The following is a 12,185-nucleotide window of genomic DNA, read 5'->3' as shown; positions in this document are numbered from 1 at the left end:
ACTCGGAAGCCATCCCCCACCCCACTCATGGGGCTCTCCTTGCCAGGGCTTACTCCCAGCTGCATGGAAGCAAACCGGAAAAGTCTCTTCTTTATATTTGAGCTTGGTCAGCCGTCACGCCTTTCCAAATCTAATCTCTTCTTCCAGAATCAGTCTTTGTATCGTTCTATGATAGCATCTCAAAGAATAAGGATGCCTTTTTCCTTTTCAGTAATACTTTTAAACTTGCACATTTATTTAGCAAAGTCAAGAAAAACACTCAATAAAAGCCTGGGCCCTAATCCTTCAGTCTTTTGAAGGCAAAGGCATGTGGTTGGAAGAACACAGACTTTGGAGTCTGGTTATTAGTTGAATCACCTTGGGCAGGCTACCTAACGTCTCTAGGCTTCGGTTTCCTGTCTATAAAATGGGAACCGTGCAGGGTTGTTAAAAGGCTCGAACAAGGTGACACAGTACAACCCTCACCTGTACCTGGCAGGCCATGGGTAAACAGAGGGAGCGGTTATTGTTTTAGAGGGCAGTGGGATGACCTGATGACCCTTAATCCTGGTATCTCACCTTTCTTTTGTGGATTCTCGGAGTTGTGGGGCTGGTCACCATGCGTGCCAAACCCCATAGATGCCCATGGGAGCCCCGCTTTCGCCCAAGTGGAGTACTTGGCCCTGTGGGAACATGCCCTCACATTCATGTGTGTGGGCTTCTCACATGCTCTTCCTTCTCTTAGGAGTTGGGGCAGGACACAGGAAAAGTATTATTGGGGGTGTTTATTTTGTTTTATATTTTTAATTATTTTATTATTGTTATTATTTTGTATTCCTGGAAATATCTTCCATTTTGTTACTTGAAGAGCAAAAGCAGATGTTTTATCAAAAAGGTCTACCTTAGGAGCCAAATTCCAGGCTCCTTTAATGTTGGAAGGTTTCTGGTTTTCAGAGTGATCGGGCTGTAGAAAGCCACACACGTTTCTCCTTTTCATCCCCCAGCTTTGGTCCTGCTTGATTTCTTTGCCTTCAGAACTCCGAGAGGAATGGGTTTTTGTCACAGAAAAACCCTTCTTCTGTTTTATTTCCGTTTTCTGTTTTATTTCCCCTCATCTCTGAGGTCAGGACTCCTTACTTGAGAGCTCAAACAGCCAAGTAGTTTAAGTGACCACCCACATCTTGGGCTTTCTGCACTTGGGCTGGGTTTGAATTCCCTTGTGTATATGCCTAAGTGACACAAGTATCAAACATTCCTGGTTTCAGTCCCCACCTCACTTCTCTCAAGTGTGAACTTGATCACCCTGCCCCTCTCAGCTCCATTCCTTCCTGCTTAAAATCTTTACATTGCAATAAGGTGCCTATGGTGCCTGGCACGCAATTGGTGCTTAATATAGAAAACCTGTGTTGCTGGGTTTATAGTGAAACTACAACTCTTTTTCTTCTGATTATTACAGATGTCTTTATGAAGACTGCACTTTAAAACATTAAAAACAATCTGATCAATGCCACCACCACCACCATCATTATCATATAAAAGCTTATCTTTTCTCTAGCGCTTCTGGTTGACAGGGGATACCTGACCTCACAATAGGTCCAGGAGATAGGACTGTTCTTCCAGTTTTCTGCATTAGGAAATTAAGTAATTGGCCCAAGGTCTCCTGCCAGTTCTGGGCCAAGGCAGGATTAGGGTTTAGAGGTGCCCATGGGCACCCTGGTTGTCTGGGTCATCGGGAGCCAGTGCAAGCCTGGCTCTTTGCGAGCAGTCATCTGTCCCCCCGCCTCTTGCTTTGGGAGGCACCTTGTCTTATAAAGGGCAGCCTCCCGTCTCAGTGACCCAGGCCTACAGCCTCAGAACTTGGAAACAAGAGGACCCAAAAGCGGCTGCATGGCTCACCAGTGGCGACAGTGGTTTGTCCCCGTCGCCTCCCTGTGCCCAGATGTTGAGTGGCGGGAGTAAGGGGTGGCTGCCCCTTTACGGACCCCGTGCTGGCTGCTGCCCCGCCAGGGTCATCTCAGAATCTCCCAGCAGCCCCGTGTGGTAGAGACTCCCGCCCCCATTTCACGCAGGAGGGAATGGAAGCTCGTGGGGGTCAGGGGCCTTGCCCAGCGTGGTGGAGCTGAGAGTCCAACGCGGACCTGTATGTCTGACACAGGAGCCGTTTGCCTCGGGCAGGCCCACCAGCTACGAGTCAGGGAAGGTGGCCCAGAGGCCACCTCCCCTGTGGCTGCCCCTCCCCCTCCTGGCCTCTTGTTGGTGGGCAAGTCAGCCCCAATCTAGGACTCGAGCGGAGGGTACCTCCAGAGCAGGCTAACCCCAGGGTGAAGGCTGCTTTCTGCACAAACTTGTCTGGCTTCCAAGGCCTGGGATTCTGCTTTGTTTCTGCTCTCTGGAAATGCCTGCTCACACTGGAGTCTGCCAAGACTCCTCGATGGGCCAGGAATCCCTGTGCTGATGGGGGCCACCTCTGTCCCCAGAAAGCTGGCTGGGGAAGTCTGAGGGGCTCTCGGGGCACTGACATCACTGCACACTTGCCAGGTGGCAGATCCTCTGCCCTGTCAGTGGCACAGCCCCTGTTGTAAGGCCAAGGGGCCAAGGCTCCTGGGTGAAGGGCTGCCGGGTCTGGCCATCCCTGAACCCCACCAGCATCTCACCTTCTGTCTCCCTCACCCCCACATCCAGTAGGTAGGTCCTTGAAACACTCATGATTTGGATTTCCAAATTCCGTGCTGGTTTAGTTGGAAGAGGCCTGGTTCTTGCCCTCCGTAGATGTGAGCAGGGGGCAGGTCACTTGGCCTCCTTGGGTCTCAGTGCCTCATCTGCGAAGCGGGGCTGCCTGCTGAGCAGGGGTGCCATGAAGGTCACATGACACTAGAGGAAAGGTCTTGGCAAGTGACAGGTGCTCAGTGAGGTGAAGTGGCCCAAACCTGAACCTGTGGATAATTGAAAACAGGGTGCATCCTTGATTGTTTTTTATCTTGGCTCTGAAAGCACCAGAACCGTGATACTGAGAGAGGGGGGCTTTATTTTGTTTGTTGTAAATCGAGAGTCACTGTGTGATTTCTCCATATGGAGCATCTCACCAAAATGACTTCAGTTTCCATCTTCTCTGCTCTCCGAACTGTTGGTCCAGGCCATCCGGGTGTTCTTCATGCTCCGTTCCCTGTCACTGCAACTGCGAGGGCAGCCCGAGACCCAGCTGCCGCTGACGCGGGAGGAAGACCTGATCAAAACGGATGACGTCCTTGATCTGAGTGAGTTGGTCACCCCAAGTCACGGCGGGGGTGGGGGGGGCACCACCAGGCTGGCTCACGCGTCGCTCGGAGGGTCATGTGCGACCTGCATGTTGTACTGGGATTGATTCGTGACCATGAGCTAACAGAGTGTGCTTGTCACACGAAACTTTCGAAGAAAGGGCCCTAGATTCTGGGCACCTTGAAGTCAGTCTGTGGGCCCTGCTTTCTGGAGACCAGTGGGCGCTGTGTGGGGGTTTTGCTGAAAGATCTGTGCACAGTGATTGGGGTCTCAAGCGGGGGTGGGCACAGCTCCAGGGTCCCTACCCTCCGTATAGTCATAGCAGCACCAGTCTGATTGGTTTTGTGTATTAAAGGTTGTCTGTATGATTTTAATGAGGATTCTAAAGGATTCTGCTGCTAAAACAAAGAAAACTTTCAAAAATGCAAATCACCAGCATTTAGGTAAAGATGATGGCTTTGGAAGCCAGAGAACCATGTGCTTAGCCTGCAAGCCTGGGCTTCTTATTTAACCACGCAGTGCCTCAGTGCTCTACCCTGCAGTGTGAGGCTGAGATTTAAAGGAGACAGTGGGTACAAAGCCTGGTCATGTTCCCGTAACCCTTCTCATATTCATATAACTCTCTTTTTCCTCTGTTTGCTGTGGGGCACGTGCACACTGACGGGCAAGATAGTTTTTTGTTTCTTAAAGACATTATGATATTTTAGGACTCTTTGGTTATAAGAGATAGAAAACCCAACTTAGACTAGCCTAAGGAAAAAGAAAGGGGAATTTGCTGATAACCACTGTCAAACCAGAAGTAGTTCTGCCTTCAGGCATGGCTAGATCTAGGGACTCAAGCAGTGTCATCAGGAAGCTGCCACCCTCCATCTCTCAGCTCTGCTTTCCTTTGTTCTGGCTTCATCCTCCAGAGGGCTCTCACCAAATAGTGACAAGATGGCCAAGATCTGCTGAACTGGCTAAGCAGCGCTGACAAAAACAGAGCTTCTCTTTCCCTATAACTTTTTAGAAGTTGGCTAGGCCAAGGTCACATGCTCAGCTGTGGTGCTGGGAGGTGGGACCTGTTCCTTTTGAACCCCATCACCTGGGGATGAGGAAGGAGGGGGCCCTCAAAGGAAAATCACAAAGAAGAGATGGGAGCTGGAGAGGCAGGAGCAGCAGATGGCCACTCTGTAGTGTACAGTGATGAGAGGGCCCTTGTTTTAAATCAGCGTTATTGAAATATAGTTTACATCCAATAAAATTCACCAAGTTTTAGTGTACAACTGAATGAGTTTTAACAAAACTCATTCAGTTGTGTGACCAGCGATTATGATATAGACCATCGAGGGCTGGCTTTTGAGCCAGGTACCCCTGCCCTGCTCTGTATTCCCTCGAGCAAATGATTGAAACCACCACAGCTTCTGTTTCCTCACCTGTAAAATCAGGATGATCTTCCTTACGTTACGGGGCTGTTTTGAGACTTGAGTGAACTGTAATATGAAATAGAATATGACCGAGTATAGTGCCTCGCATATGCTCAGGAGACCGGAGTATTACCCAATAATCAAATGCGGTGGTGCCTGTGAAGAGCAGGGCACGCTGCCTGACACACGGAAGGTTCTCGGTAAATGAGTATTATGGGTTTTACCTGATTGTCCGACTCCTTTTTCTTGCCTCCTCTTGGTTTCTGCTCTTTTTTCCTTCTCTCTCAGAAGAACAAGGAAGCTACGTCCCCTCTGTGCTCTATGCCCATCTTCTTTGGCCCTTTTCCCCCTTGAGAAATGGTCACAGGGGTTTCTGTAAAGGTTTAAATTGATGGAATTGGCTGGAGAGATCCATAAACCCATCTTTCTCTGATTGGATTCAAGGAAAGAGAGAGAAACAGTGTGCTTTAAAGGGGGCCACTCCATCAAGGCAGCAAGAATGTTTGCATCCCTGAAATGGAATTAAATTTTATGCTGGGAATTCATATTCCCTCCCTCCTCCCGCTAGGAATGGCCTGCTGAAACAAAGGTTAAAAGTATTTCACTTATCAATTTTAATTGATTAGATTGCTAGTTGAGATCACTTAAATGAGCCTTTTTGGGTAGTTGGCCATTAAGAAAGAAATGGCTGGGGCTTCCCTGGTGGCGCAGTGGTTGAGAGTCCGCCTGCCGATGCAGGGGACACGGGTTCGTGCCCCGGTCCGGGAAGATCCCACATGCCGCGGAGCGGCTAGGCCTGTGAGCCATGACCGCTGAGCCTGCGCGTCTGGAGCCTGTGCTCCACAACAGGAGAGGCCACAACAGTGAGAGGCCCGCGTACCGCAAAAACAAACAAACAAACAAAAAAGAAAGTAATGGCTGTCTGTCTTTACCCAACCTGATTGCAAATTATGTCTTTGCTAAGGAGGGTGCCGTCCAGAAAATACTATGAATTATGGATTTTATGAGCATATGGTACTAGAGTAAGATACGCATGTGTTGACTTTTCTTTTCGGTGTTTATTCTTAAATGCTGGAGCTTCTCACCTTCCATTGGGGAAAAATCAACATGCTTTGCACTTCACAAAATGCCTTCCTGTGTATACTAAAGGTAGGAAACCTCCTAATGTAGGCGAAGGCATTCATAGTTGCTGAATGTTGGAGGCTGGGCTTGCTTCTTATGAGGCCGTGTTTTGTCTCCCTGAAGCTGGAGGAAGCTGACTCAGGGAGAAGTGTTTGGGGGTTGGTCAACTTTTATCTAAGGTGATAGGGTCTGCTTAAAGGAATGCCAGCTCTGCAGCAGGAAGAGACTTTAACTGTATTTGCTAAACTTGTCACACTTTGATAAGAAACCACAGCATAAGAGCACTCAGGAGCCATCCCACATGTCCAGCAGCCAGCTGGGGGGCCAGGTATGGCAGGTGAGCTCTGTCAAGGTGGCTTCCAAAGAAGAGCATCAAAGAGGCCATCACCCCTTTGGAAAAAATGTGAACTGTGCTGAAAGCCTGTTTCGTTTTCACTGGAAAAAAGTGTGGTGTGGGGAGGAGGTCAGGACTGGCAGCCATAAAGGAAGGAGGGGAAGGCGAGGGAGGGAGGGAGGGAAGGGGGAGGGGAAGGGAAGACTAGAGTAGACTTGACTAGGCGAAGTCGATTCGATTTTAGAGGGAACATAGAGTCTCTGTACACGCAGGCTTCAGCTTCAGAAGTTTGTGCCTTGTGCTAAGCCTCATTTCCTTGGCTCTTCCGTTTCTCTTTTAACCACCCCTGCTCCCCGCCGCCCCCAGCGTGTTAAAGCAAAGGGAAGACATCATGTTACTGCGTCTGTAAATACTTCTCTCTAACAGTTAAGGAGTTTGGGTTTCTCTCCTTGATTGAATTGGTTGCCACCGTTGCAGATGGTGAGCTTCCCCAGCCCCGACGCTGCTCTGGGTAGAGCCCGGAGACGGGGCGCGCTCTCCTGTGTTCCAACCACCTGGCCCCATTGACGTTTGGTTTTGCGGCGCCTGCTGTAGTGGGAAGCAAGCAGCTTTGTGACCTTCCTCAGGGTCTTAATGCTCGTGAGGCTCAGTGGCCTTGCCTTTAAAATGGTTCTAAAAGACCTTGTGAGGAGGGCTGTTGAAGATCAAAAGAGATCACGTTCGTGAAGCACAGGGCGCCCAGCTTGGCACGTAGCAGGTGCTTGGTGAATGAGAGCTGGCGTCCCCTCAGCAGCTGCTGAATCAACGAGATAGAACTCATGCTGCGGGATGCTGAGGGGTTGGCATTTTCTGCTTTGAGGAGCACATCTTTAAATATTTAAATCAGTTCATCACTTGTATGATGACGCCGTTTTGGGGGGTAAGAAAGATGGCTCTGGCTGCGTGGGCCCAGATGAAGGGCGCTGTACTGCATCCAGGCATCCAGGAGGGCGGGGCACTCCTGCACAGTCACTGCCGGGCCTACTGACCGACAGCCCAGTAGTGTTCTGAGGACAAGCAGAGGAGAAGCCAGGTTCCTGCCCGTCTGCCTGCGTCCAGACAACATGGGCAGTGACAGTATGGGAAAGTCCCCCCTTACCCAAACACCCAAAAAGAGATGCCAGGCAGCCACCAGGCATCCTCAGGAAGCATCCATGTGGGCACTTGACATTCACATAGTTGTAACCATGCCATTTGCAGCACGCACCTAACCTTGTATTCTGGTTCTTTAAATCCATTCAGCGAAACCCATCCATTAATTCAGCTTACTGAGCACCTGCTGCATGCCAGGCACAGTGCTGGGATCTAGGATGTCATAGTGAACTGAAGTCAGACTTGCTCTGTGGTGCTTACAGTTGGGGGCAAGGGGAAGGGACCATAAACAGGTGAGGAAGTAAATACTAAAGGCACAATCACAGGTTGACTGAGGTGGCTCTGTGGAGGTGATGAACAGGGTCCAGGGCTAGAGAATAACTAGGAGAAGAGGGCTCACAGGCTGGCGAGGGAAGCCTCTCTGGAGAGGCACAGGCAAGGAGGGACCAGCAGATTGCATGAGAAAATGCAGAGATGAGGCCTGGGAGTTCGAGAAGATGTCAGAGTGGGAGGCGAAGGCGAGCGTGAGCTTGCTACGGCCTCCCAGAATCCTGGAGGAGGCCCATGCGGCTGGCAGGAAAGGAGCAGGGGAGAGAGCGGCTGCGATGAGCAGGATCTCAACTCCAGTGCAGTGGGAAGCCATCAAAGGGTGTCCACGGGGACAGCCATCCTGAATGTTCACTTCTAGAACCGGAACTGCTGGGTCAGACGGTGCCAGCAGAGGCCTATGAGCCATGTCGAGGGTCTGGAGAGGCCATGTAACCTAGTGGTTATGAGTGTGGGCTTGGGAGCTACGCTGTGCCGGGAGAAATCCCAGCTCGGCCCCTTGCCACCTGCCATCGTATGACCTTCAACGAGTAACTTAATCTCTTGGCACTTCAGTTTCGTCGCATGTAAATCAGAGCTGTTGGGAGGAGTCAGTGAGTCAGGGTATGTGGTGCGCCTGGCACAGTCATAGGGAGGCCAGTTAAGAGGTTGTGATAGGGCCAGTAGCAGTGGGGAATGAGGCGTGGGGATGCAGCCTTCCCCCCTGCCACGTGGGAGCAGGCCGCTCCATCCTGGGGGCAAACGCCTGGGCCTCTTCCTTGTCTCCCCTCCTTCTCTCAAACTCAACTTCCTGTTGGTCAGCACACCTAGGTCGCGCTTCCCTCCAGATATATCCGGGATCTGACCGTCTCTCCCAGCTCGACCCCTCAGTGCCTGGCTTGCCATCATCTCTCACCTGCACAGTTGGCAGCAGCCTCTTAACCGGTCACTGGCTTCTGCCTGGTCCCCTACAGTTTATTCTTGACACTGTGTGCAGTGTCATCCTCTTAACACGTTAAGTCAGATCACGTCCTTCCTTTGCTCAAAGTGGCCTCCATCCCACTCTGACGAAGAGGAGAGTTGTTTACAGGGGCCTATGAGGCTGGGCATCACCCGATACCACCTGGCTCTCTCTGCGTCTTTGCTGTTCTTGAGACACACCAGGCATGTTCCCACCATGGGCCTCTGCTCTGGCTGTGTCCACCCCCCCACCCCCCCGCCGCCTGCAGACTGCTCGTGCCCCAGAACAAGCACAGCTATGGGCACGTACAAGGCCCACGACGCCCACATGTGGCAATCGTACTCCAAATGCTCCATCTACGTTTGAATTCTGGACCAAGCCGCACTCTCTTTATTATCCTCTTGTTAATGAATGTGAATGTGAATGTTACATATTCCCTGTTTCCCCAGTTTCCAGCACTCTGTGTGCTTCGTCCTAACGCCCTTGCAGGCGAGAGCTTTTAGACAAAGTGGACATCTCTGGCTGTACTCATCTGAATGCCTAAAGAGTCGTTTCCAGCAGGAGTATTGTGAAGCTCCCTAAGCAAGTTATGTGGTTTGATTGTAAGTCCGTGAAAATGTGAGCTCGTTGATTTGCTTCTCTTGCAAGGCCAAGGCTAGTTTTGTGGTCCTGTCAGTTCTGCAAAATCTTCTATGTTGCCTTATTTTGCTGATGGCCCAGTCACTGTCATGTGCCTCATCTTGGCAAAAATGAGAAAAGAGCATAAATAATAAAGATTCTGAAGACAAACCCAGAATGCGGGACATTTAGACAACTTTTCACAAATGGGAGTGTCAGGGAAGAGCAAACGGAATGGAGAGGGCCAGGTACTGTTCTAGATTACTGAAATGGAAGAGACATGACAACTGTCGCCTGAGATTGGATCTTGGATTGAGGAATAAAAACAAAGTGGCTTTAGAGGGCTTTTTTTGTGAAATTGGAAAAATTGGCACATAGATTGCGATTGGATAACGTAATCGAGATCAGTATTACCTTTCTTGGGGATGTTGATGGCATTGTGGTTCTGTGGGAGAATGTCCTCGTTCTTAGGAAATACAGGCTGAAGAGTTTAGGAGTAAAGTGCCATGCTGCTTACAACTTTGGAATGATTCACAAGGTAAAAATGTGTGAGTGTGTGGGTATAGTGAGGGAGGAGGCAAATGCCACTAAATATTAACCATTGATGAATCTAGGTTAAGAGCATATGTGTTTATTGTACTGTTCTTTAAATTTTTTTGAAAGTTTGAAATTTTTCAAAATAAAAGCTTACTGAAGTGGCAAGAGAGAAATCAAGTCCTTGAAAAGTCCGACATTTAATTAACAAGGAGTGTAACATTTAGGATTCGGGGCTCTGGATTCAGAAAAACCTGGGTTTGAATCCCAGCTGTGTGGCCTTGAGCAAACTAGTTAATCTCCCTGAGCCTTCTCCTCATCTGTGAAAGTGGGGAGATGATACTGCCTGCTTCAGAACCGTTCTGTTGATAAAGGGTGAGTCCATCAGAAACTGCTCAGCACCGTCCTCAGTGTGCGAAGGCTTTCCTAGTGGAAACAGTCAGTAGCATTCTTCGTTTGGACGGCGCACTGGGCACGGAATGAGTCTTCTGAACTAGCAGGTGCTCTTCAGGAGTTCTGAGAAAGCAAAGCCTCGTGACTGTTTCCGTCCAGGGGATACACTGAGAAGTGGAGGAGGTCACACAAGCTTGTGAATTAGATAAATTTCCTGGAGAGATGACTTTCAGGAAAGTGGGTGCCCGCTAACTGGAGAAGAACTGAAACCTGTAGGGGGAGGCTTGATTCAGACCCAGATGGCTCCTCAGGGACAGCTTAGTTCAAGCATTCAGGCCTGGGGCTCCGGAGAACTGGTTTGTTTTGTGCTGACGCTGAAGAGGACTAATGTTGTTAGCCTGAAACCCAAGAGGCAAGTCTGGATGTGGCATTTGAAGTCCCATCTCAGGCAAGTGTGGTTTTGTGGCTCTTCGGCCTGCACTCCCCCACCGTGTTTTGTCTTTAAAGGGAATACGGTCCAAGCTGGGTCTCTTCACATCCCCACCTGCTGACTTGGAACCACTCCTGACCCTGCTCCAACCCCAGGGCCAGGGCGTCAGCAGCCATCCCACCTCTGCAGCTCTGCCCCCTCCCCAGCCCAGACTCTCTGTGCCCAGTGTCTTCCATGTGGGATCCCAGCCCATGGCCTTGCTCCACATTGGTCCATCTACCCTGCTGCTGTGTCTGAAAGGCAAATCTAGCCCACACTTGTAGATTTAACACATCACTTTCCTCACTTGTAGATTTCAGAGCCCCTGGCCTTCCACCTCTGCCTTATGTCTCCCTGCGTCTGAGCCCACCTGCCTGTTGTGCTGCTTGCAGGTTCCTAGACACAGCCTTCCTGCCTTTCCCCTCTGCTGGGCCTTTGCCCAGGTGGCCCCTCTGCCAGGCTTGCCCTCCCAGCCCCGCTCCCAGCCTCCCTCCTCCTCAGTGCTGGGTTGGGTAGCCCTCCTCCTCCACCCTCCCCAGGCACACCTCAAACATGCACTTAGCACTTTGTTTTTTCTATCCCTAGTACCTGGCACAGGGCCTGGCACATAGTAGGCACTCAAAGAAGCCTTGTTGGATTGAACTGATTAAAGCTTTAGCACTCTCTTAAATTATGCATAAACACGTAAGGCACTTTCATTAACATGAAAGTGGCATTTCTAAAGGTTGTCTTGAGTAATTTGAGGCAGCTGGATTGTGAATTGAAAGCATGATGTTTGTTCATCGTTACCATAACATTTGAATAGTCAGGTTCCCAATGCAGGCTATTCCCCCCCCTGTTGAAATATACCAAGAATCTTAAACCCACCTTGGTATTTTCTAAAAATGTAGATTGTCCTAATTTCAACAGTTGAGCTATTCCAAATCATTTTACCTAAGGGATAACATGCTGCTCTTTTTTTCCCTATCCTTCTTTGAAACTAGAACCCTGAACTAGACTGATCAGAAAAAGTCGCGTTTGAATTAAACCACCAATTCTCTGAGGAAACGGAAAACATGGAATTAACAGCGTTTCCCGCCCCCCCCCCCATGAATTAGGCTGCTTCTCCGTGTGCTTGATGAATAATGTTGCTGGCCCCTTTTCAGAAATGAAGTAGAAATATGGAGAAATGAAATTTGTATCTTATAAAGTGACTGGAAATGTGATTATAATACAGCTGTCAGTTTTGTTCAAGTGGAAAATTTTAAAGTAAATCCAGTTGCAGCATTATTTGGTTCTTTTAAAGCAGAGTGATGTAGCCATTTCCTACATATTGATTATTTGATTGGTACCTGTCTGCTGGACCTTTTTTTTTTCCTCAGTAGCACTCATTGATGTGGTTTAATGTATATTCCTGTAATCTTTCCCTGTTTTATAAACTTACAATCATAATTGAGCTACATTAGAGAGACATGTTGTGCTGAAATCACAAGGTCACCTAATGGCTGTGCCCTCTGTTGTTGGTTACGTATTGAAGTAGTCCTAGACAGTTCTGAAGAAGACAAAAATTATTATTTTTTCCCTCTACAAAGCAGAATTTCTAGATCCGTTCTGTGCATTGGGGAGATGAGGTGTATGAGTGTAGAGACTGGGTTCTGAGCTTTCTCCTTCTTTGCCTGTTAGAATGATCGTTTCTGC

General features: G+C 49.3%; 1 protein-coding gene across 5 annotated transcripts in view; it reads left to right on the top strand.

Annotated features, from left to right (window-relative positions):
• The window catches only part of CLEC16A (C-type lectin domain containing 16A), a 207,772-nt gene that overhangs the window by 99,661 nt on the left and 95,926 nt on the right, over positions 1 to 12,185 (top strand). For all 5 annotated transcript variants that reach the window (XM_067706637.1, XM_067706638.1, XM_067706636.1 and 2 more), the window contains exon 18: positions 3,113 to 3,233. In XM_067706637.1, the coding sequence (XP_067562738.1) occupies positions 3,113 to 3,233 (121 nt within the window). The remainder of the gene's footprint in view (positions 1 to 3,112; positions 3,234 to 12,185) is intronic.

This window comes from Pseudorca crassidens, chromosome 15 (assembly GCF_039906515.1).
Source record: "Pseudorca crassidens isolate mPseCra1 chromosome 15, mPseCra1.hap1, whole genome shotgun sequence".
Classification (NCBI taxonomy): domain Eukaryota; kingdom Metazoa; phylum Chordata; class Mammalia; order Artiodactyla; family Delphinidae; genus Pseudorca; species Pseudorca crassidens.
The sequence above is the reverse complement of the archived record's forward strand: the minus strand, read 5'-3'. Positions and strand labels throughout refer to the sequence as shown.